Here is a 25,140-nt window from a genome sequence, read left to right as displayed (position 1 = left end):
CCCACTGAGACCCTTACCATACTCCTCCATTGCTACCAGTAAGAAGCCCCCTGGTCCTGTGTCTGGTGGGGCACTGGCTGCAACCACGTAGCGAGGTGCCCCATTTCCACATCAGACAAGGCAATGGGGGAGGGGGGTGTCTCACTAGCAGCAACAAAGGTGTAAGATAAGGGGAATACAGCAGAGCAGGTTTGTGCCATGGGGAAGAGCAAGCATGTAAACACCTGCCCATCCCGGCACCAGCCCAGGCACCAATCTATCCTGGCTCACCCTGTGCTATCCTGGCTTAGGGCCAGGATGTCTTCCCTCTTCTGTATTCTGTATTTTTCTCTGCAATGATGTTGTGCAAAACTGACAGGTGTTAGGAGGAACTAATGGCATGTAAATGATCACATGTGCTACATGCAGTCATCTTTTCTGGAGTTTTGTGCACAGAAACCCATTACTTAGACCACCCTTTAATACAAATTGCAATCCACAGTGGCAAGAAATTACATTTGATTTATTTTCTCCTCCCTTCCATTTATTTCTAGAGTACCAAAACAATAGAAATGCTCATTATACAAATTAAGGGTCTTTTCATTGTCTATATACAATGGGAATGGAGAAGAGAAGGAAGTGGCAGCAATCTTAGACTCAGGTAGAGAGTGGTAGCATACAGAGATAAATGTTACTAAGGACTTTATCACACAGGGAAAAACCGGGGAGGGGGGGATCAGGGGTTTAAAAAGCATTTTCCCAAGATATTTGTGTGACCGCTGGAAAGATTTTCCCACACATCGTGATTAAAGAAGACTTATCCCAGGAAGAACCAGGAATACTCCAGCAACAAATAATTCACGGGATTTCCCAGTGAATTCCCACAAATTCATTTGTGTTGCTGGAACATTCCTGGTTCTTCCGGGGTAAGTCTTTTTTAATTGCAACATCATGGGAAAATCTTTCCTGCGATCGTGTGAATGTCCTGGGAAAATGTATGTTTAAATTTCCTCTGTGTGATAAAGTCCTAAGGCATTTAAAACTTCGAATGGAAATAACTTCTTCTCATCCCATTTTAATAATATGGGGAAAATCTTTACCAAAGATCCAATGCAATGTTGTTTTTGGTTTCATATAAAAATCTATCCGAATTTTTTGCTTCATATATTTTTGTTTCATATACATAATTCCTAGGTTTCATGTAGCCTAGGAATTTAAAAAAACCCTTTCAGTTTGAAATAAAAAAGGCCCTTGCAAATTCATTTGTGCACCAAAAAGCATCGTTATTATTTGAGTGCCCACCATAACATCTGCATCATGTAGGCAATAATTGCATTCTGCAAACTTGTGTATAACTTACATATTAGCCCCCTAGTCTTTCAGTCCCAACCCTCTTCTTTTCAGGTTTGGGGGAGCACTGAAGCTGGAGTAAGTGGTGCATAACACTGAAGAGTTCTACCCTAAAAAGTGTAGGCAAAAGTGTAGGCTAAAAGTGTGGAGTTTTCAAGTGCTGAACTCTAGGCAGTCGTGAAGTTCCTGTTTCTGCAGAAGAAAACTCCAAAGGAAATCCATGAGTGTATGATGCAAGCTGAGTGACAAGTGCCCATGTTCCTAAACCTTAAAATGAGTTTGAAAGGAAGGAAATTTTTGAATGATTCAGAGGTGACAGCAACAGTAGAGCAGTATTTCAGTAACCAGACGTCAGGGTTTTTGTTTTGTTTTGTTTGGAAGGGTTAAAAAACATTAAGAAATGATCTGCCAAGTGTTTTGAACTTTGGGGTGAATATGTGGAATAGCATGTAAATGTTATGGCTCTAGGTCATTCCCTTCTTGATTGGGCTGAGAACACTTCAGCACCTCCTTGTACATGCAATAGACAAATCTTATAGATATTATCAGCAGGACAGGATCAGAGTATCAAACAAGAGAGGGTAACCGTTGCTGTATAGCTTCACTGTTACAATACAACAGAGATGAAAACACAAGCTCATCCTAGCGCATGAGTCAAGCAGCTGACTCAGTTTAATTGCCTTTATCCAGTCTTTCAATGTTTTTGTCGCATGCTATCACTACAGCATAAATAGGATAGCAGGCTCCTAAATGCAACAGCAAAAGTTTACATTACCTCATGTGACAAGTAGAAGGCAGCGATTCCCAGTGGCCAGAAACAGCAGAGCATGGAGAACACACTAAGCCCAAGATGGTCCCTGGGTGGCATCATAAGGAAATGGTCTTCACTATCAGTGTCGCTTGAGTAATCACTCTGAAACAGCAAGAGGGAGGACACATAAAGAGGATACCTATTATTAAGTGACGCAGATCCTTTCTGCCTGCACCAAGATCCACAGTGGTTCTTTTTTTAAAGAAGCTAACTTCAGAATTCTGTACAGAGTAGCTTACTAAAAGTAAATCGAGTTGCTGAAAACATATTAAAAGAAACAGACCTAAGGGAGTTTGACTTGCTTGATCACTGTGAATGAGTGCATAAAACAAGCTTAATTACTGTCTATGCTTTCTTGAATATACTAATGACTGCAGTGAACTGAGAAAAGTGCTCTACAACAGTGCATCTCAAGCTATCTGATGTCGAGGATAGGCATCCTCCCCAATGTGCCAGGAACTGACATCACATTTGTGTCTGCTGGCAAAAATTATTTCTTTATTTCCTGGAAACTTACCAGGGACTGGCACCAGTCCATGAACCACCACTTTTAATACTGTTCTAGAGGACATGTGGAGGTGGGATGGGGTGAGTGGGGAGGAAGGGGTTAAGAGAACAAAACAAGTACCATGCTGGAGTTCTACCAGGTAGAAGCTGAAAGAGTTTGTAGGGAAGGTATACAGTCAGCAGAGAGGTGATCTGCTGCATTTTTAAAAGAGCCTACGTTTTTCCCCTTTTGCATTTAACATAATAATAAAGACCCCCTAGCACTCTAATTCTCCAGTACTCTCTCCCATCCCCAAGATCTGTCTATACTACCATTTTACTTCCCACCATTGAAAGAAGGACAGAGTATGCATGCAACAATATATCACGTTTCGTTTATGCAAAGTGATTCGTGTACACTGTCCTTACAACAATCTTGTAAGGCAAGCCAGTGTTATTATTCTGATGTGGTGGACAGATGGGCTGGAGAAAGCTGTCAGAGTTGTGGTTTGTCTAAATTCTAAGATTACTGTTATTTCTCCTTTTCTGTCAACTCTCATAGGTCCTACATAAACCTAGGGACTTGTGGGAATGATTTTTCCTGTCATCCTGCTTTTCATCAGCCTTTTCATCAACATCAAAAAGATCAATCTGAAACCTAGGGAAGATATTCTAAGTCCCAGAGGTTGTATCCAGTTAGTCAAGCCTTAGACATCCCTGCCTCCTTAGAGGTTCAGGAACCAAAGGAGCACTTCTTTGGTTTGAAGCAGTTCCTATCCACCGATACTACAGTACCAAGCTGGATCAGGCCTCCACTGCCTGCATTCTTCATTACAAAATAGTGGCCCATTAAGTAAATGGATCACTGTTTTGCAACACATGGTGCCCCCCAACCTTGAGAGGTTATTGTTGGGAGAAGGGTGAAAGCCCCTTATCACCACACAAGAATCCAGATTGACATTGGAGACATTGCACTTTTTCTAGAGTAAAAATTAAAGGGGGGAAAAGATGTAGCCACTGGGCATGTTTTTATACTTTCTTTGCCCCAGCTTTCTGTCTGACTTCTTGCCCAGATACTGTTTGGAGATACCTGCTTTGCTTGCTTGCCCTACTAGAGGAGAGAGATAGAAACTGGGCATTCTATACCAAAGCATTATCATCATCCTCCCTTGGAAGCTTGCAGGCTGAAATTTGGAAAAGGTGAGATTTGTGAGTCCCTGAAGCATTTGGCAGGGAAAGAAATGGAGAGTACCCATCCTGCCTTCACAGATATAATTGTGGTGGTCAGCCATCCTTGACAGCTACGAGCTTCTTTTTTTGTTTTCCAGACTGCCATGGTTGTAGTATCATTATGGACATTTTTGGAAATGAAAATGGCAGCTACCAGATGGTGGCTGCCAAAAGGAGCCCTACTACTTGTAGCAGTAGCTCTTTAAAAGAAATTAGGAGGTGGGGGTAGAGAAAAGTGAAAAAAGAGCATTACTGTCAGCAATAGTAATAATTTCATTCCTCTCCTCTCTCGTATCTGTCCATATATAATAAGGTGAACTTGAGCCTAGCATTGTTGATAACCCCTAAAACAGGCTGTCATGTCACTGTTGATGTTTAATGAGCATGGCATGGGCCAGGATCCCATTTTACAGCCTGCTAGGTGTGGCATCTGAGGACAGCTGACATAGGACTTTGAATGGTTTCTGCTACCTGCTTCCAGGAATGCAAGTGAGATGCCTTCTCCTTTAGTGGACCTCCATGGGCTCCCCCTTGACCATTGACCTGTTTCACTACAAATGCCAGTTGAGATGTACCAGGAATGGCTTGAAGATCCCCTTGCATAGAGAACTGACACACAAGAGGGGTCATACTAACTAGCTTGCACACAGCATTGAACACACTAGTGTAGGTAGGAGCCTTTGTATGGTCAGTGTTTCATGTGAAGGTTTCTCTGTTGCTGGCCTTCACTCTGTACACTCTGAGGGAGGAGAGCAGGGCAGGGGCTAGTCAGCATGTTGATTCAGTGTGATTAGGCTTGGAATAGGCTGAAAGGGCAGACAACCGCAAAAGTTCCATCCAGGGCTGTAATGTATGTAGTCCATGGCTTTCCCAGAGTGAAGGTCTTCCTATTCTTCAGTTGCATGTCCTCGATGTTCATGCAGCTGCCTACTTGAAGCTGACTGGCCTCTAAGTGGATTACATGCACCATAACCACAGCTGAGTAGCACCATGTGTTGCATAATGCCAAGCCAAGTAGCATTTTGCACAGCACCTACTTCTCCCTCTATTCTTGGAATAAAAGGAAAACAGGCAGAAAAACACATGGCTCAGTTTTCAGTGGCTTTCATGGAAATCTATAGGAAATAAGTGGTAATCAGGGAATCTGGCCTATTTTCTCACAAACAGTACTTGAGAGGGTACATTTATCTGGATTCAGACTGCAGGGGATACTCTTGCATATAAAGTAAAAGTAAAAACAGAATAAAAGTAAACTTTCTGTACTAGAAAACTAGCATGCCAGGGGGATGTCTCAGTTAGATCTCTTTCCCTTTGCATCTAATTTTGTATTTATGGGTTCTTATTTGATAATAGATTCATAGAGTTGGAAGAGACCTCAAGGGCCATGCAGGAATTGATCACAGAACTGAGCAAAATGACAAAAAGTTCAGAAATAGGGAGCAAATATGCATAGTATACTTGCACCTCACTCATACACCTGTATTTTCAAAACATTCCCATCTTTTGGCAGACTGCTTAAGCTTTCTATATTAAGATTATATTATATGTTTAATACATTTAGGAGGATATAGTGAATGCTTACACAAAACTTCTTACAGTTTCTCATGGCCCAAACAAGTTTAATGCTAAAGATCTCTGACTGGATGTCTAGAACTTTGTTCCCTTTTAAACAAGCACTGCTGAATCTTATTTTGAATTGATCCATTTTTCCCTGCTAGTTGGAAAATGCAGGCAAATTCAGAGTCCCTTGCAAATGCAATTGCTGTACAGTTTAGAAATGTCAGATCTGATTGTACTATTAAATCATTAGAGTTTCTAGATAGAAACCTGAATGTAATTCCCATTTCTGCTTAATTTCTGTGTTTTATTAGGGAAACACTCTCATAACACGACTGACCTTTCCTGTTGCTTCCTTAGATATTGCCTGACTTTGCAGGGACATAGCAGTATATGAATTACAAGAGCCCCTGGGGCAGATGAGGTCAAGAACAAGGGACACATCCAAAACATTGCCTTAATGACTAAAGCAGATACCTGAGCACATTTCATCTTGGCTGATCCAAGACGACCAACACTTTAGCTCTACAACCCATGGACTACAAAGGATCTGGCAGAAAATAAATCATCTGAAGAACATTTTGGAGACAACTCAGTCAAAATGGGATCCTCCTGCTGTTTGCAAGGGGGAATATTTTGTAGGAGTTCAATAGGAACAGATCCCAAATGTATGTTCTGAACAGATCCCAGATAAATGTATCTGTATTCCTGCTTATATTGTCCTTCTAACTTGTTCTCTGCCCCAACACATTATACCTTTTGCCATCACAACACCATAGTGAGGTGTGGAAGGCTGAGTAGTAATGACTGGCCTAAGTGCAACCAGCTCATTTTATACTGAGCAGGAACTTAATAAGTACAGAGATGAAGCAAAAGGTAAGGAGCAACATTTTGGATGGAATGTCAAACAAGAGTTCTGATCTGTATTCTAGAAGGACCCAGGCTCATTGCTGATTTAGGCCCAGAACAGACCGTCGGTTTGTGGCAGCCTGGGGCCAATTTTAGGGTTCTGGAGTGCGCAGCATCCGCACGCTCCAGAACCCTAACATGTATGGACAGTGCCATCTTTATGTGGCACCATCCATATGTGGTGTGCATGCAAGACGCAAGCGCGGCACCGCATCTGCACCTCTGGGCATCGTGCTTGTGTCATGGACACATCACAGTGCGCCAATGGCGCACTGATGATGTCGTCCCCATGTGCCAAAAAGAACCCATTTTTTCTTGGCTCTTTTTGGTCCAGAAGGAAACTGGGCGCCTCTAGCCCACCCCTTTGGGATAGTCTGGAGAGCTCCATAGTCACTCAAAGCACTATATGAGCTGCCAACAGAACCAGGATTATTGCCTATGAGAATTAATACCTAAACTACAGAGTGCCATTTGTTATGGTATTGTCAAGTAAGCATTTGAGAGGCTGGCCAAAATGAAGACAGAAAGACTTGGGAAATTTTCTTTTTATCTGAAGGGATTTGATACTAAGAGACGAGGGAATACAGTTTTCTCCTTTTGATTGAAGCTTTAATCAGGCTGCCAGGCTGCCTGCCTGCCAGAGAGAATGAGAAGAGCAAGATAACTTCCATTAACTGACTGACTTAATTCAATTAAGCCAGCTGAATAATTTGCAATGGATCCTAGTTTGACACAATCAGCTACTGATACTTGGGCAGTGAGGGAATGCAGTCCGAAGATCAGAGCTAGTGAAATTATGTCCTTGCAGATGGTATTGGACTATAGCTCTCATCCTCCTTGGCCAGTGGCTGTGCCAGCTAGGGTTAACGGGAACAGAGCCCAGAGACATGAAGAGACACAGTTCCGCACCCCTGCCATAGAGCCTACAGTGACCTTTCTTTGTACTTTGCTTCTTGATTTTTGTATGCTCACTTACATGATAAAAGGGTCCATACATTTTATTTCATTTATTAAATACTGTTGCTGTGGTGCAGTGTTGACTTTCATGTCTCGGTTACAGCCAAAAGAGCTGGCTGTTGTGTGTGCAACTCTTACATGTCACTTAACTCAAATCCTTTTCTTTGAAACAACAGTGGTGTTTTTATTTGCCCAGGGGCAAATTTCCTAATAAATTTACAATGGAAGCTTATAAATATCTATTCAGGTGTAACCTGAATGTAACCTCCCCACCAACCCAGGAAAATGAAGAAGAAAAAGGTGGGGGGGTTTCCCCAAAAAACATTTTTTTTCCTGAAAAAATTGGGGAAATTGTATTATGGAATATTTTCTTTTAGAATTATGAATATAGTTTTTTTTAAGTTGAGGTGTTTGCATATTTACTGCCTCATTTTCTAAAACTATGTAAGAATAATATTTTTGTAAGATTATCTGTAGTATGAGATTGCTGGCCTTGGTTTCATTTTTCCCCCCAGCTTTTTTTATGGAACAGAAAGAATTATTTCTGCTTAGAACTATGGAGAACTAACTAAGACAAAATAATTTTCTCTGTTTTACTAATGTTGATATTTTTCTCTGGGGGTGCCTGTCCCTCAAACAGGCAAATCAAAAAGTTTCCTTATGTGTTCATTGCAGTTCAAGATCTTATATCTCTACTTGTTAATTAAAAAATGGAACATAAAAAGTTCAGTTTGTAGTTACATTCCAAATAAACTATACATTTAAGATATAAAACACTATAATTTTGTGACAAACCAAAGTACATCCAATGTCCTTTTATATTTCTAAAGTATCAAAGTGGTTTTTAATTATAAAGAGTATTAATATTGAATTTTCATTATTTTCTGGAAAAAAGGCTTTTCTCCATCGCTTCAGAAGATTTGGAAATTTTTACATCTCTGCTCAGAGATGTGTTCTACTGAATTAAAGAGATCTTACTCCCATGGGTTAAGGATTTCAGTCCATGGAGATTACCGCACTAGGGTAAAAGCGTTCCCCAATGCGTTCTCACGGGCGCGAGCCTGGAACGTGATGAGGGCCAGAACGCTAGTTTACCGCACAGTGGAACGCTGCTGTCGCCGCCGGGCGTTCCAAATGTGTTCCAAATGTGTTCCAGGGAGGCCATTTCTGGGAACAGTTAAACCGTTCCCAGAAATGGCCTCCCTGGAACACATTGGGAACACATTTGGAACGCCCGGCGGCAACGGCGGCGTTCTGCTGTGCGGTAAACTAGCGTTCTGGCCCTCATCACGTTCCAGGCTCGTGCCCGTGAGAACGCATTGGGGAATGCTTTTACCCTAGTGCGGTAATCTCCCATGAGTCTTGAATCAATTTCTTTTGATTGCTGTATTTTATTTAAAACACCAGCGTGACATTTGGGATGGGGAGTAAGCAGGTTGTCCTTCTCCTAGTCTTGTAAAAATAATGTTCAGGGACTGATTTTGACCTTTTTTGCCATGGCAAAAATTAGAAAAAGAAACCAACAGTTTTATAGAAATGTAAATCCAGTCAGTAACCAGAAATGCTTGTTTTCAATATATTTATATTTTGTTATTTGTTCTTTTTTGGGGGGAGAGGGACATATTCTTTTGTTGGCAGCTGGCCCTGTTTACAATATGGGAATAGGTCATTTGAGCAATACTTTGCAACTCAAATGTCTGATAGGCAATCTTCACTTTAGCAATGGTATTGAAGATGACTAGGCATCAAAGCATGAACATTAATTCCTGTACAAAGTTTACAGGAAATTGTAAACAGAAGTTTATAACCTGTAGTTTATCGTTTTCAGTTTATAATTTCCTGTAAGATTTGTACAGGAATAAATGTTCTGGCCTTGATGTCCAGTTATCTTCAGTACCATTGCTCAGGTGAAGGCTGTCTACATAAACTGTAGATTATAGATAAAGGGCCCAAATACAGTAAAGGCACCAGATCCCATTTTATCTTGGAAGCTAAGCAGGGCCAGTTGTGGTTAGTACTTGGATGGGAGGCCAACAAATACCAGGTACTGTAGGCTATGTTTCAGAGGAAGAAACTGGCAAAACTACCTCTGAATAATCCTTGCCTAAGAAAACCCTATGAAATTAATGGGTTCACTATAAGTCAACAGGTGGCTTGAAGGCATGGGTGCATGCATGTGTGCGCATGCACACACACACATACACAGAAACTATAGCTATAGAGTCAAAGAACCATAGGAGTTTATCACACTGTTAAAAAACCCCGGCTTACCACTCCCGAGCTGAATTTTAATTTAGGAGGCAGCCAGGTTCTATTGCACATAATTGCCACTGAATCTGCTGGCTGAATACAGCCTGGACGCAACCAGGGTCCAAAGAGTGCTTAGCAAGCTGCTTTTCAAAGTTGGAAAACTCTCACCTTTGAAAAGCGGTTTGCTCCTTGGACCTGGGTTGCATCCAGGCTGTATTCACCTGGCAGATTTGGTGGCAAATTATATGCGATAGATACCGGCTGCCTCCTGAATTAGAATTCAGCTCGGGAGAGGTAAGCAGGTTTTTTTAGCAGTGCGATAAGCTCCATAGATTGGAAGGGGCTTAGTGGGCCATTGAATCCAACCCCAGCTCAATGCAGGTTCTCAAGCTAAAGAATCTCCAGCAGGTAGCTGCCCAGCCTCTTTTTAAAGACCACCAAAGGAGACCCCACCACTTCTCTAGGCAATTACTTCCATTGCTGAATTGTTCTTACTGTCAAGAAGTTCTTTCTAATGTCCAATCAAAGTCTCTTCTCTTGTAACTTCAAACCATTAGATCTGGTCCTAACCTCTGGGGCAACAAAGAACAGGCCTGTCTCTGTGACAGCCCCTGGAGTATTTTAAGAGTGTAGTCATGTCACCCCTCTGTCTTCTCTTCATCAAGCTGAACATGCTCAGCTCCTTCAAAACAGCTTTCACTTTTTTTCCCTGCAGCACCACACTTCTGGCTCACATCCGGTCTGTATCCAGCCAGCGGATTTAGCAACGAATTACGTGCGATAGATCCCGGATCAATTTATGGACCACAATAATCCCAAATCCTTTTTACATGTAGTACTGCTGAGCCATGTACCCCCTGTCCTATACCTGTGCATTTTGTTTTTGTGGCCTTAATGTAGAATTTTGCATTTGTATCTGTTGAATTTCATTTCACTTATTTCTGCCCAATTTTCTAATTTATCTAGGTCCTTCTAAATTCTGTTCCTATCTTCCAATGTGTTAGTTAGCCTTCCAGTTTTGTATCATCTGTAAACTTGATAACGATTCCCTCTACCCCGTCATCTAAGTCACTGATTAAAATGTTGAAGAATATGGTCCTAGGATAGAACTCTAAGGCCCTTATCACACAAGCAAAATTTGAACTTATCCCAGAGTCAATGTGAAGGCAATGTGAAGACAATGCAGGGCCAATCATGGGGTTTCAAGTTTGTTTATTACACAATGTCAAATGCAATCAGGAGCCATCTTAAACACAATCAGGGGTCATTCCAGGATTAGGTAAATTCGGGGGGGAAAGAGGATTTAGCTAACCCTGGAATGACTCCCAATTGTGTTTAAGATGGCTCCTGCTTGAAACCCCATGATTGCCCCTGCATTGCCTTCACATTGACCCTGGGATAACTTCAAATTTTGCTCGTGTGATAAGGGTCTAAGACACTTAACCTCAGTATTTCCAAAGAAACTACTTGGAAACTACTTTTTGTAGAATATGATCCCCAGAATCTCCCAGCTAACATGGCCTTTCTTGGGAGCAGTAGTCCAAAAAATAACATTTCAAACAGCCTCAGAAGTTTGAGGAGCAAGGATTTCAGCACAACTTCACCCAGGATTTTCCAGAAGTTGTGCAAACCACAAAACAGCTATACAGTGCACATGTTTTGGTTCCCCGAAGCCGCAACATTTACAGACACATACACACAAACACAAATAACACCTCTGGCTAAGGAAAGTGGAGCACAGCATTTTTCCAAAGACTGCCTACTTGAATTGCTGTTCTGGTGTGATTTACACTGCAATCTGAAATGTCTCCACTGAAATCATGTGGAATATATATATGTGTGTGTGTATATATATATATATATTCTTTGGCTGGACTGTATTCTGTAAGTACAGAAAATGGTTTTCCCTTATACATCTAAATAAATAGAAGCAACCAAAAAAACCCGCCCTGTTTTATTTTTCTCTGTCATTGAACAGATCTCCATTTTTCACTTACTAATTCGGATCTTGGAAAAGTTACTTTGGACTATAACTTCCAGCACCCCTGCCAGCATGGCTATACAGTGCTAACTTTGGTCCCACTTATTACCAGAATGCAGCCAACAAGAAGTTATCTGAAATGGAATTCTGCCCTGGGGCAAAAAGAGTTCCCCATTCCTAGTGCAAGGTGACCAAATTTAAAAAGGATAGAGCTCTTGCACCTTTAACAGATGTGTAGAAGAAGAAATTTTGATAGATGTAGTTTATTGTGCAACCTACACCTCCTGAAATGTTCTCTTCTCCACAACTACTAAAGGTGCAATGTTTCTGGCCTCTTGGTAACTTACGTTCCTGCCATTCATTCCAAGTTCCACCACCTGTTTTCCTGTACCATCCATCAGTGTGGTAAATGGGCTAATCTTTCCTGAGGTTATGAAAGGTGAAGATAACTTTTTTCTCTTTCAGTTAAATCTGGACATATATTCCATTCTTGTTCCACAAAAGTGGTAGTGTGCAAAAATAAGAATGACCTGTCCTCAAAGAACAGTTCCCCCCACCCCATCTTGCAGAGTTTCTAAATACACAACTTCTTAGTCCAGAAACTACAATTAGTACAAAATATGGCAGTCAGGTTGGTCACCGGAAAAACTAGAAGTGACCATATAACACCTATTTTAAAATCACTCCACTGGCTGCCTATTGGTTTCTGGGCACAGTACAAGGTTGGGTCCAACCTATTTAAGGGGTTGCCTACTTCTGTATAATCCACCCCACATACTCAGGTTCTCTGGAAGGAACTTATTGTAGCTTATAAAGACCAGACTAACTGCAACCTCCCAGGGGACCTTCCCTGCAACTGCTTCCTGACTGTGGAATGGCCTGCCAGAGGAGATCCATCAAATCACCATTTTAGACAGCATTAAAAAAGCTGCCAAGAAGGATCTCTTCCGGCAGGCCTTTCCTGAATAGGAACCTCGGCCATAAATGAACACTCTTATATCATATTTCACACTACCACTCTGCCCATTGTTTATTTTGTTATTAATAGTTTATTTTAAAATGTAATTTTAACTGTACTATGTTTAATTCTTCTGGAGGGGGATATTGAGATATTATATGTATATTGGATGATTTTAACTATGTAAACGATTGTTTTGTAACAAAAATCAGGATATAAATAAAAGTTTTATTTTATTATTTATTATTTTCAATGGGCCTTGTGGTGGGAAGAAAGCAAGCCTCGACATGCCACAATAAGAACCATTCTCTAGGCTGGGGTAATTCTGCTGCATCTGTCTCTACACAGGGAGTACTTGAAGGATGTACCCATGCCTGATGCAGAGAGGGAGACAAACTGGAAGGGCATGAACCCCGATCAGTGACTACAGAGAGGAACAGGTAGTAGCATTTTCTGTGGTGGGTGCTATCTTAGAAATTGTTTCCTGCAACACATTTGTTTTCCTGACATAGACACTCATGCAACTGACAACATTAGGAAAGAGAATTGACTGACCTCTAGTTCCTGGAAGTCATCATCATCTTCTACATCATAAGACAGAGTATGGATCTTGATCTCATCTGTGGACAGAGTGACAAATTTGCCATCAGGATAATCCAGGCTGCCTTTGGTGGGTGACTTGTCCTCAATGAAAGTTGTTTCACAGCATTCTGCATTCATATTTTCTCCCCAGGACCGCAGCATGCTTTCCGAGTACAGAATGATGTTAGGGTGATAACGGGATTCCATTGTCTGTGGCAAAGCACTGGGGTCAAGGAGCTGTTGCACTGGGTCATTTCTGGAGTAGTTTGGAGAGTAGAGAGTCCCAACTGGCCGACTCTGATACTGGGGGGTTGGATACACTGACACCAGTCCCTCCCTGCCCTCAGCCATTAAGTTCCTTGTGTTGATCAACCCATTCCTCTTCTTTGTGTCAGCATCCTTATGGTGCTTAAGCACGGCACTCTTCTGCTCAACTAAGCCATCCATCGTGTGTTCTTTTTTTCTCTGCTAATGTAGCAATGAACTGGAGTTCCTGCAATGATTATCACATAGGTTTCACTGATCCCATTTTCCTGAGGCGAGATGGGAGGGGAGGGAAGAAAAGAAAAAGATGCAAATTACCATGAAAGAAATCTCTATCCAGCTCTGTAGTGATCATCTGATAAAAGCTCTTTGTAGCTGAAAATAAATTTAGCTCTAAGTCTTACAAATCACATTTCTAGGGCATTTGGTGGAAATCATGCTGGTTAATGAGCAAGAAATAATGCTAAAAATTATTTCACACCAATAAACTGTAAAGACCTCTGTCATATCATTAGTGACACTTCTGATGAAGTAGACATTCTACAAAAGGTTATGCTAACAAACCTCTTTTCCTCAAAGTTGCTACAAGACCGCTTTGTATACAGTATACTACTACAGTGTTACTGTCGCATCATGGCTAAAAGATGGAGGTTTGGCCCAGTAAATTTTTGGTTCAAATTACAGCTCTGTCATCTGTACGTTTTAATAGGTGGCTATAAAAAACAAAGCAGTTGTGCTGTTCGTATGCAAAATCAAAATATAGAGTTATGTAAAGATTTTATTAAAGGTATAGGTAGTCCCTTGACATGAATGTCTAACCATAACCGACTGTAGGGGGTGGTGCTCATCTCCGTTTCTAAGCCAAAGAGCCAGCGTTGTCCAAAGTGGTCATGTGGCCAGCATGATTGCACCAAACACTGTTACCTTCCCACTAAGAAATGGTACCTATCTACTTGCATTTGCATGCTTTTGAACTGCTAGGTTGGCAGATGCTGGGACTAGTGACAGGAGCTCACCCCATCACCCCTGACTACTGTCAACACTACTACAGCCATCACTCTTAATATCTCTACATATGGCCTTCACAACTGATTTAGTAAATATTTCTTTCCAGTGGAATGGAAAGTGTGGAATCCACAACTTCATCATGCTTTGAACTTTTTAAAAAAGGACCACATAGTTGCAAACGACTGCCACATTAACTGTCAAGAGCTAATACTGTTAATATTCAGAACAAATAAAACGATACGAATGTTATCGTAAAAAGCAATATGCAAAGAGAAAATAAAAACAACAGGAATACAAGAGAACCACAACAAACACAAAAGCATCCTATTAAAACATGCTATTATCAGCAAATAACCTTGATGTAGTTTTCAAAAGTGAATACTTTGAGAGGAATTGTAACCTCTTTTGTCTCCATCTAAGAGATACGTCATTATTTTACATTTGTCTAAGACCTAATCCAATGTAAAGTTGAAGATAGTATGAATCAAATTATACTGGTGCAGAGATCACAACAAATATTCAAGTGCCAAAACAGTACTATCATATCTGCTGGTTTAGCAATGCCCAATATTATTCAACTGACAAATGTATACATGCTCTTATTTCTGTGAAATGGGGAAAATCTCACAGGAATGGCAAAACATTTAAGTAGCACTTATTCTCATTGCAGTAGGCACACACTTGGCACTGCTACTACACAATCAGCTGTGAACCTAAAACTAATCTGCAGATTAATTTATTATAGAAATCGGGGCTCAGTTTCACACAGTGATTCATTCATAGGGTAAAAGGTCTTCTTACAGGAACCATTAACACAAGCAAGTTAGAAATCCTGATCCACATTGCAGAGGTTGTGAACACGTATATTTGAAATTAACTTTCTGCATGCATCAGTATTCATCTTTTTCCAAACAAGAAGTTTCTAGATCTTGCCCAACAAAGGACCAATTCTGTTGAAAGCTCTGAGACTGAAGTCATTCCATAGAGCTGTTTTCTCCTATCACAGCTGTGCGGAGACGGATGAAACTGCACAGCTGCAGTTGTATTAGAATATCTCTGACAAAGCAGTTCCCCGCATTAAGCATGGTCTGTATGTTATGCTTTTTCTCACCTTCCTTCATAATCAGACTCCTAATCTGGAAATGGAGAGACTGTGGGATTTCTTCATAAGGGTTTCTTTGCTATAATTAGAGGTGGTAAGAGATATAGAGTACTCTTCCCGGGGAGTGGTAAGTTTTTGTTCCTGCACTAATTTGTTTTAACATTTTTGCAGTCCCAGTGGGGAAAACTGCATAGAAGCCAATGTAAGAGTAAGCACTCTTTTAGCAGCCTTACACTTTCTGCTTACCTTTCTGTATTTCCTCAAGTCTCTGTTTTGCATTAGTGATTCAAAAGGAGTGCTACTTCTAGGCATGTTCTGGCACATATTATAACTAAAAATATGGCCACCTTCTGTATTCTTATATTAGTTTTCCCTGACTGGGTGTCCTCCAGATCTGTTGGACTCCAATACTCCAAGACTCCAGTCTCTAGGCAGTCTCCAGGCAATGGGCCTAGGAGCTGAACCATATTTTGTTACACAAATGGAGCCTCTCAGGTGAATATCCAGGGCCCACAGCAGTAAGGCCCTGGATATTCACAGGCTTAGTACTAGCATAGTATTATATGTAAACACATATAATAAATGTTCATATAAAATTTAAGGTTGAGCTGTAATATTAGTGTGTGCCATATTCTTATTTTCCACAATCTGATAGCCATTGTCAGGATAAATTGTAAGACAGCTCATGAATTGGCTGTTTGAGGGAATTCCTCACCTCAGATATTTTTCCCCTTAAGGTCTTTGTATCCTTGTGATCCTATGTGGTGGCTTAGTGGTTACAACACCAATTCTGATGATTGGAAGATTGGCAGTTCGAGGCCCAAATGCTATATGATGGGATGAGCTCCTGTCACTAGTCCCAGCTTCTGCCAACCTAGCAGTTCAAAAGCATGTAAAAGTGCAAGTAGATAAATAGGTACCACTTCGGTGGGAAGGTAACAGCATTCAGTGCAGTCATGCTGGCCACATGACCACCAGAGCAGTCCTTGGCAATGCTGGCTCTTCGGCTTAGTAACGGAGATGAGCATTGCCCCCTACATTCGGTTATGACTAGACATTCACCTTTACCATTACCTTTATCTTTGCATTCATAAAAATTACTTTTCACCTCTTGATGTCCCCCCCCCCCCCCCCACGCACACACACTTACATATAGTTTCAATCATTCTACAACTGCATATTAAATTCTGGATTTTAAAGAAGCCTGATGTATCTCCTTACTTAACACTAGGTTTTGGACTGATCAACAGCTCAGTTCAGTTGTGCAGTGCTGATTCTTTTCTCTGTGTGTTGCATTTAATTTTATGTGTACTTCAGTGCATATTGGCTTCAGCTTATTGTGTTGAAGAACCTTTTTTACTGAGTGCTAGGCTTTAAAAGAAACAGAATAAATAAATATATATTAAAAAGTAGATTTTCATGTATGTTAATTCCAGATTTGGATGTAATAATGTTTGAAAATTATTTCTGAATTTAGCTTTTAATCCTCCTTGAGATAAAAAAATGAGAACGGAGAATGTAATTACAGTATATAAATACTTTACATACTATACTCTGCCTTGCAGTCATCATTTACTCCATTATTTTCAAATGCTAGTGTTGCAAGATTCAAGTGGTCCCTGACATATGATCAACGCCCCCACAATAGTCTCACATACCTGTACCTTCCAACTGTAATGACTATGGCGCGTTACAGAAGGGCCCTTTGCAGCACGTCCACGACGTGCTAGGGTTGCCTCGGGACAGCGCATGCACATGCCCCGCAACCCTAGCACATCATGCATGCGCCACAGTTGCGCAGCACCATACATGCGGCGCGCGTATCTGTCACGTCGCAGCTGCGCAGCTTCCAGACAGAGCTTCGCAGCTGCGATGTAACAGCGCCGTCTTTGGGACTTTGCGGCGCCGCAAGAAGGAGCCACTTTTTTGCGCTCCTTCTTTGCTGCGCAGCTTCACCGCGCAATTTGTATGCTGCGGCACAGCTGTGCAGCAAAGAGAGGCGCCGAGGAGGCGCCTCTTTTGGGCGGTCTGTAACGCGCCAAGGAAAAGAAGAACCTGCTACACTACAACAAGGATACGCAAAGAATATTGGACATAAATGAAACTAATGAATCATAGTAACAAAAGTATGTGTTTTTGAAAGAGAGAACATAGTGAGAAGAGTGTATGAGGAGTTGGGCCATGAAGACCTGAGAGTTGCCTACTCACTGTGTCACCATTAATTTCACAGGGTTTCTGTACAGTATCAGATTCAGTTGGCCCTTGGTATCTGATGGGGTTTCCTTCCAGGAGTTCCCATGACTATCAAAATCTATAGATGATCAAGTCACATTAAATACAATGGCAGAGTGAAATGGTGTCCCTTAAATAAAATGGCAAAACCATTTTGAATTTTTTAAATGTAAATGAAATTTACATTTAAAAAACATATTTTCAAGCCATGCATGGTTGAATCCTTAGATAAGGAATATGTGAATATGGAGGGCTGACTGAACTTATTTTCTGTAATATTTAAACATGGAGCCAATGCTGGTGCATAAATGAGAATAAACACATTTGTTCCAATAATGCCTCCCAAACACATTTTCCCATTTATTTCAAAAACAATTACCCAAACCATTTCCCAATTTTAATAACATTTCTATAATTTTAAACAACAATCCTTCAGTGAACACTGACAAAAAAAATTCTACATGTTTAGATAGATCTGTAACACATTTTAATCCAATTAATATTCCTTATTACATAATTGCACATTTGCAACTAATGTAAAAAACTAGTCTCCAGTTTGAAACTAACTGCAGTTCCATTTAAACATGAAATATATTTTATTTAACTCAGATGTTGTGAGATGTTTTATCAGCAAGCTCTGCCATCCTGGCCTGTGTGCAAATAAGCCGGATATGGGTCAGTAGTTGCTGAAAACCATTAGAACAACCAACCTTTTTCCAGGAATCCTTTTTCAAATACCCTTCATATCTCCTGTGTAATATTGCAATTTGGGCCCAGGGGATACTTAAAATTCCCACTGCATCTACAACACATCCTCAACTATTCATGCACGGCCAGTTAGTGTATCAATTATATGGCACATCAGTCATGCCAGACTGAGAACGTGCATGTCAAATGCTGTAAGGTTTGATTTACCTGTTGCCCTCATAAGGAGGAAACACATGTCTGAACCCACATTAGTTTTGAAATGCAGCGAAGAGGAACACATTCCCTTCAAACAGCAGCCAGAACAGTCAGCCCTCCATATCCACGGATTCAAGCATTCATGGTTTGAAAATGTTTTTAAAATATATAAATTTCAAAAAAGCAAACCTTGATTTTGCCATGTTATATAAGAGACAGCATCTTACTATGCCAGGGGTAGGCAACCTGCGGCCCGCGGGCCGGATGCGGCCCGGTGAGGCCTTGGGACCGGCCCCAGCCCAGTCCTGCCGCCGATTGCCGCCGGGGCCTTTTGGGGGGCAATTGTCAATAGAAGCCTCAGAAACATGCATTTATTTTAACATTTTTTTAAAAATCAGCAATTTTTTTCACGTGTCCTCCATTTTTTATTTAAAAAGTGCCCTCCATTTGAAAATTTTGTCCTACATTTATCCCGGTTTATTATTTATTTAATTTTTTAAAAAATATTTAATTGTTTATTTTTTGGCTTTGGCCCCCCAGTTGTCTGAGGGACAGCTACCCGGCCCCCGGCTCAAAAGGGTTGCCTACCCCTGTACTATGCCATTGTATATAATGGGATTTCAGCATCCACAGATTTTAGTATCCACGGCTGGTCCAAGTACCAGTGGATACTAAGGGCCCACTGTGAAAGCAAAGATGATGGAGCTCACGCCACACATAACACCATTTGCACCACGAGTAGCAGAACCAAAGTGTTAAAATGCAAATATGATTTGTTTACTCTGAGAGCAGCTATTTCCTAGTGTTTTTAACAAACACACACACACAACACAAATGAACAAACACTGTTACCTAAACAGATACTGGGTCAGCATGTTGGAATTCATATTCCCCAGTTCAGAGCAAAGCAAGAGATAACTTAAGCTAAACCTGGAAGCTTTGCCTTTCCTCTCTGTCTTTACAGACCATGGATGGAACTAAGGTACATCCAATTTCCTCATTTGAAGACCCATATGTGAATGGCTCCTTTATGTATGCTGGAGATGAAGCGAATGCAGGTCTGGCCAGTTGGGCATTCATTCCCTCTTCATGGCACACAGGTTGTTTGACATGTTCACTATCACACGGGAGGAAACTGGAAGTTTAAACGGGTTTATCCCATGAAAATTGTGCAATTACTATTAAGGTGTGATTAAGATTTTCACATACAGCAGTTATTATTCCAGGAATAACCAGAGAATAAACAGGCAAGAAACAGCAACAAATCATTCATGGGATTTCCCCACGAATGACTTGTTGCTATTTATTGCCTCATTATCACCGGGTTAATGGCACTTTAATCGCTTTTAATTGTGACGTCGTGTGAAAACCTTCATTGTGAATGTGCGCAATTGAATGATTTTCACAGGATATTCCCGAGATAATGATACTTTAATCACGACGTCATGCTAAAATCTTAATCGCAAATGTGCGATTTTAACAGGATAAATCCCATTTACACTTGCAATTGTCCCCGTGTGATAAACTCCTATGAGCAGGAAGCTACAGTTTGGCATGTTTCTGTAGACAACCTCACTCTAATACCATGTGTGCACTAAGGTTCAAAACACACTGCAGAAATCATCCAGTTTGAGACTGCTTTAATGGCCCTGGCTCAATGCTGGGGAATTCTGGAAATGGTAGTTTTGTGAGACATTTAGCCTTCTCTGTAAGAGAGCTCTAGTGCCACAATAAACTACAATTGCCAGGATTCCCTAGCACTGAGCCAGGGCAGTTAAAGCGGTCTCAAGCTGGATTATTTCTGCAGTGTGCATTGGACAAAGGTCTCCCTCTTCTAACTCTTGAAAGATTTGATTAACATGCAGCAGCAGAAGAGGGCTCTTTGGCTCTGTATTGGCAATCAATAATGCTTTAGAACTCTGTATCTAAGTATCTAATTTAATATGGATATAATAACATAATGGGCTTATCCAAGGCCATGCTTGTATGAGGACATTTACTCAAGGGGAATTCCAACCCTCTTCCAAAAGCCTTTCCAAAGCAACACAACCTATAGCACGTGTGTGGAGAAGGTAGTGATGGTGGTGGGGAATCTATGCTATTCCATTTTAGACAAATTCTCCTTCCCACTACAGCCCCATGACCCCACCCAAGGACTATTCTGAAACATGTGTATATGTGTGTCTGTGCATGTAAACCTTGCAGTGAGGAGAATTCCGTTTGTGTGAATATAGTGTGGTGTAGTGGTTTGAGTGTTGGACTAGGACTTTGGAGACCAGGGTTCAAATCCCGGCTTGGCTGTGGAAAACCCACTGGCTGACCTTGGGCAAGTCACGCTTTCTCAGCCCCAGAGAATGACAAGGGCAAACACCCCCCCCCCCCCCTCTGAAGAAACTTGCCAAGAAAACACCATGCCAGGATCGCCGTAAGTCAGAAACAACTTGAAGGCACACAACAATAACAACGAACTGATGTTCACACTGCATTGATCACATCTGAATAATAATATGAAGAAATATATACATGTGTGTGTGTAGCCATTTAAAGCCCTTCACAGTGATTATCTTCAGTAAGCCTTACAACTGCTATTGTCACCAGTGCTTGTGAGCCAGAAGCTGAGAACATAACAGTTCGCATAAGGAAACCTCTTGGTACCTCTTGACTCACAGTTCCATCTCTTTAATACTGTGCTGTATTGGCTCTCATGTTTGAAAATGCAAAGAAAACCCAGGTCCTAGTGGAGTACTAGTAGCTACAGCCCTACTTGGGGTAGTTAAAAGGGAGAAAAGTGGGTATCAATTTGCATTGTACTGTATCTTGAGTTTCCCACCTGACCAATATATAATCTTGACAAATAGATAATCTTGAGTAACTTTAGCAGATTGTCTTGGATCCGTCCTTGTCCTGGACACAGGATATCCACTCATAAGAGAAGAGAAGCAAACCTCTAAATCAGTGGGTCCCAAATTTTGGTCCTCCAAGTGTTTTAGATTTAATTTCCTGAAGTCCCAGCCACCTTGGCCCACATTCAGGAATTCTAGCAGATGAAGTCCAAAACATCTGGAGTACCTAAGTTTGGGAGCCACTGCCCTAAATCATGACAGCAACTAGAAAATAAAATAAACCACAAATTCTGCAAAGACTCAAGTATGTTTAGAGATGTCGTTTGCTGTCTTGTGTCTTCAAGTCGTTTCCAACTTATGGCCAACCTATCAGGTGGTTTTCTTGACAAATTTCATCAGAAGAAGTTTGCCATTGCTATCCTCTGAGGCTGAGAGAGTGTAACTTGCCCAGGGTCACCCGGTGGGTTTCATGGCCGAGCGGAGATTCGAACCCTATTCTCCAGCTCAAACCATTACACCATGCTGGCTCTCGTGTTTAAAGAAACACCCCATTAAATTCAGTGAAATGTGTGGATTTGTTGTTATTATTTGTGTGCCTTCAAGTCGTTTCCGACGTATGGCGACCCCATTGCAAGGTTTTCTTGGCAAGCTTCTTCAGAGGTGGTTCGCTCTGAGGCTGAGAGTGTGTGATTCACCCAAGGTCACCCAGTAGATTCTTAGGGCAGAGCTAGGATTTGAACCTTGGCCTCCAATAGTCCAGCGCTCAAGAAACTATTCCACGCCGTCCCTCGATCTGTGGATGATGCATTTCCAATTCCCTACAAAGTTTCCTCATATGAAGAAGGCAAAGGGGATTTCTTCCTCATCTTCTCTTCCATTTCTGCATTTGTTCCAAAGGATGCTCTATGATGAAGTTGACAGATCCTGGGCCAGAAATGACAGCCAAGGGGAACGTATTTCTAACAGCGTGTTCTCTGCTGTAAACATTACAGGGAGAGAGGGTCCCATGGCATTGCAATCTTCTTCCAGAGTGGGCACATCATGGGCACAAAGGTGCCTCCAGAGACCATCACACCAAGTCCCAATCTTCTACCAGAGTGGGCACATCATGGGCACAAAGGTGCCCCCAGTGAGACCATCACACCGGGACTCATGGCATCGCAATCTTCTTCCAGGGTGGGCACATCTGGAATGTACTGTTGTGTTTCTCTCTGCACTTTTGCCACCAATGTGATGGTCTCACTGAGGGCACCTTTGTGCCAGGCTTCCCTCGCCTCATGATCAGCCCCAAATCCCCTGAATGAATTCCTAGGACCAATGCAGAGACATGAAGGGCAGAGTAGGATCCGAACAGAGATCTTCTCTGCCACCCCATGCCATTTTCCTTTTAGCAGGTGCCAAAAGTGATGCAGAAGTGTCGCATCTCAAAACCTGCATGGAGGAAAGAAAAGAACCACTGGATGCCCATCTGTTGAGGGTGCTTTGGTTGGGTCTTCTTGCCTGGCAGAATGGCGTTGGACCCGATGACCCTTGGGGTCTCTTCCAACTCTAGCTAGGACTCTAAACTCCAGTCTCTGAGTAGCTAAGGCGGGAAGCTGGACTCCAAGGTCCTGGGTTTGAGAGCTGCAGACCCTTGGCTTGAGACCCTGGCCACTCTGGTCCTGATCCTAGCTGCAAAGGAGGACGAGGCACAGTGAAATGTAGCACATGGCATAAAAATATGGAGGACACGACCAACTATGAAGCACTCCCCAAAACCTCATACAAATATTTAAGTTCATGCTTCTTAGTCCTGCTCCAAATGGAGGTCATTTTGAAATGCCTCCAGGACAGAAGGCTGAAATTGGAGGATGTGTCCTGGAAAAGGAGGACGCCTGGTCTGGGCAAAGTGGAGCAGTGCCTTTTGGTCTTTTCCCAGAGCAGGGTGAGCCGAGGTCCTCACCGCAAAGCAGGGCAAGGCCCTGCAAAAATAGAGGACGGCCCAGACAAATGGAGGACACGAGCTGAGAAAAGCCAGAAGCGTTCCTAGCAATGCTTCTAAGTCGTGCTCCAAATGGAGGACCTCTTGGAACTCCTCCTGGACAGAAGGCTGGCATGGAGGACATGTCCTGGAAAAGGAGGACGCCTGGCCCCAAGGCCGCCCCCGCTTCCCGCAACCCTGCTTCCCTTCACACCTGGACGTCCTCCTTTTCCCGGACCCGTCCTCCATTTGCGGGATCCCCCTACGTCCTCCACCTGGAGCATGGCCAAGGAGCAGGACATTCCTTAGGAGTGCCTTTGAGCTTTCTCCTGGGTCCTGTCCTCCATTCCCCGGGGAGGTGTCCTCCATTTGGAGCCAGAGGAAGCAGCAGGGATGGAGAAATGCCCCGCAGGGGGTCCTGTCCTCCATTTCCCCGGGCCGTCCTCCAGGTGGGGTGGCTAGCTGTCCTCCTGGAGCACCCGATCCCTCCCCTGCCAGACTCACCTCCGGAGGCACTGGGATCCCAGGCAGCAATGATGCTGATGCTGATGGTGATGCTAACGCTGCAGCCGCGGCTAGAGCTGCCTTGACAGCAGGGATTTACAGCCCTGCGCCGAGAGAGAGGCAGGGCTCCCTGGGTCCTAAAGGCAGCCCTCTCGCCTCCCTCAAGCCCAGCAGCTTCACTGGCTGCACTGCACACCCGTCCTCCTTTTCCCGGACCCGTCTTCCACTTCAGCCTTCTGTCCAGGAGGGATTCCACAATAACCTTCAGTGGGAGCAGGACCAAGAAGCAGACATCTACACTTAGCTTTTCTTGGGGTCGTGTCCTCCATTTTCCTGGGCTGTCCTCCATTTGGAACATGACCCAGAAGCATGCATTTCTATGAGTGTCTTTAGCTTCTCTTAGATCGTGTCCTCCATTTTCCTGGACTGTCCTCCATTCTCCTGGACTCTCTTCCATTTGGAGCATGACCAAGAAGCATGCATTTCTATGAGTGTCTTTAGCTTCTCTTAGATCGTGTCCTCCATTTTCCTGGACTGTCCTCCATTCTTCTGGACTCTCTTCCATTTGGAACATGACCCAGAAGCATGCATTTCTATGAGTGTCTTTAGCTTCTCTTGGATCGTGTCCTCCATTTTCCTAGACTGTCCTCCATTCTCCTGGACTCTCTTCCATTTGGAGCATGACCGAGAAGCATGCATTTCTATGAGTGTCTTTAGCTTCTCTTGGGTCATGTCCTCCATTTTCCTAGACTGTCCTCCATTCTCCTGGACTCTCTTCCATTTGGAGCATGACCGAGAAGCATGCATTTCTATGAGTGTCTTTAGCTTCTCTTGGGTCATGTCCTCCATTTTCCTGGACCGTCCTGCATTTGGAGCATGACCCAGAAGTATGGATTGATACATTTCTAGGAGTGTCTCTAGCTCATCTTGGGTTATGTCTTCCATTCTCCTGAACTGTCCTCCATTTGGAGCATGATCCAGAAGGTGCATGGATTGATACATTTCTGTGAATGTCTCTAGCTTCTTTTGGGTCGTGTCCTCCATTTTTCCTGGACTATCCTCCATTTGGAGCATGATCCAGAAGAAGCATGGACTGATACATTTCTATCAGTGGCTTTAGCTTCTCTTGGGTCATGACCTCCAGCTTTCTGGGCTGAATGAAGAAACATCAATGGACATTTAGTTGTTGTTGTCCACCACTCTGGAGTCAATCTCGACCCTGTGGCAACCCTGTGGATGAGACATCTCCAAGACCTTCTGTCCTCCATTGCTCT

The 25,140-nt window shown here is 42.5% G+C and overlaps 1 protein-coding gene across 1 annotated transcript in view; it reads right to left on the bottom strand.

The window, feature by feature from the left end:
• Positions 1 to 23,948, bottom strand: part of LOC149316816 (synapse differentiation-inducing gene protein 1-like) — a 30,565-nt gene extending 6,617 nt beyond the window's left edge. Inside the window, exons 1-3 of the mRNA XM_089518762.1 lie at positions 23,867 to 23,948; positions 13,024 to 13,583; positions 2,105 to 2,242 (exon numbers count right to left, since the gene is read on the bottom strand). Of these exons, the coding sequence (XP_089374888.1) occupies positions 2,105 to 2,242; positions 13,024 to 13,497 (612 nt within the window). The 5' untranslated portion in view covers positions 13,498 to 13,583; positions 23,867 to 23,948. The remainder of the gene's footprint in view (positions 1 to 2,104; positions 2,243 to 13,023; positions 13,584 to 23,866) is intronic.
• Positions 23,949 to 25,140: the final 1,192 nt, after the last annotated feature.

This window comes from Sceloporus occidentalis, unplaced genomic scaffold (genome assembly GCF_023333645.1).
Source record: "Sceloporus occidentalis isolate IW3139 unplaced genomic scaffold, rSceOcc1.0.p SCAF_3, whole genome shotgun sequence".
NCBI classification, from domain to species: domain Eukaryota; kingdom Metazoa; phylum Chordata; class Lepidosauria; order Squamata; family Phrynosomatidae; genus Sceloporus; species Sceloporus occidentalis.
The sequence above is the reverse complement of the archived record's forward strand: the minus strand, read 5'-3'. Positions and strand labels throughout refer to the sequence as shown.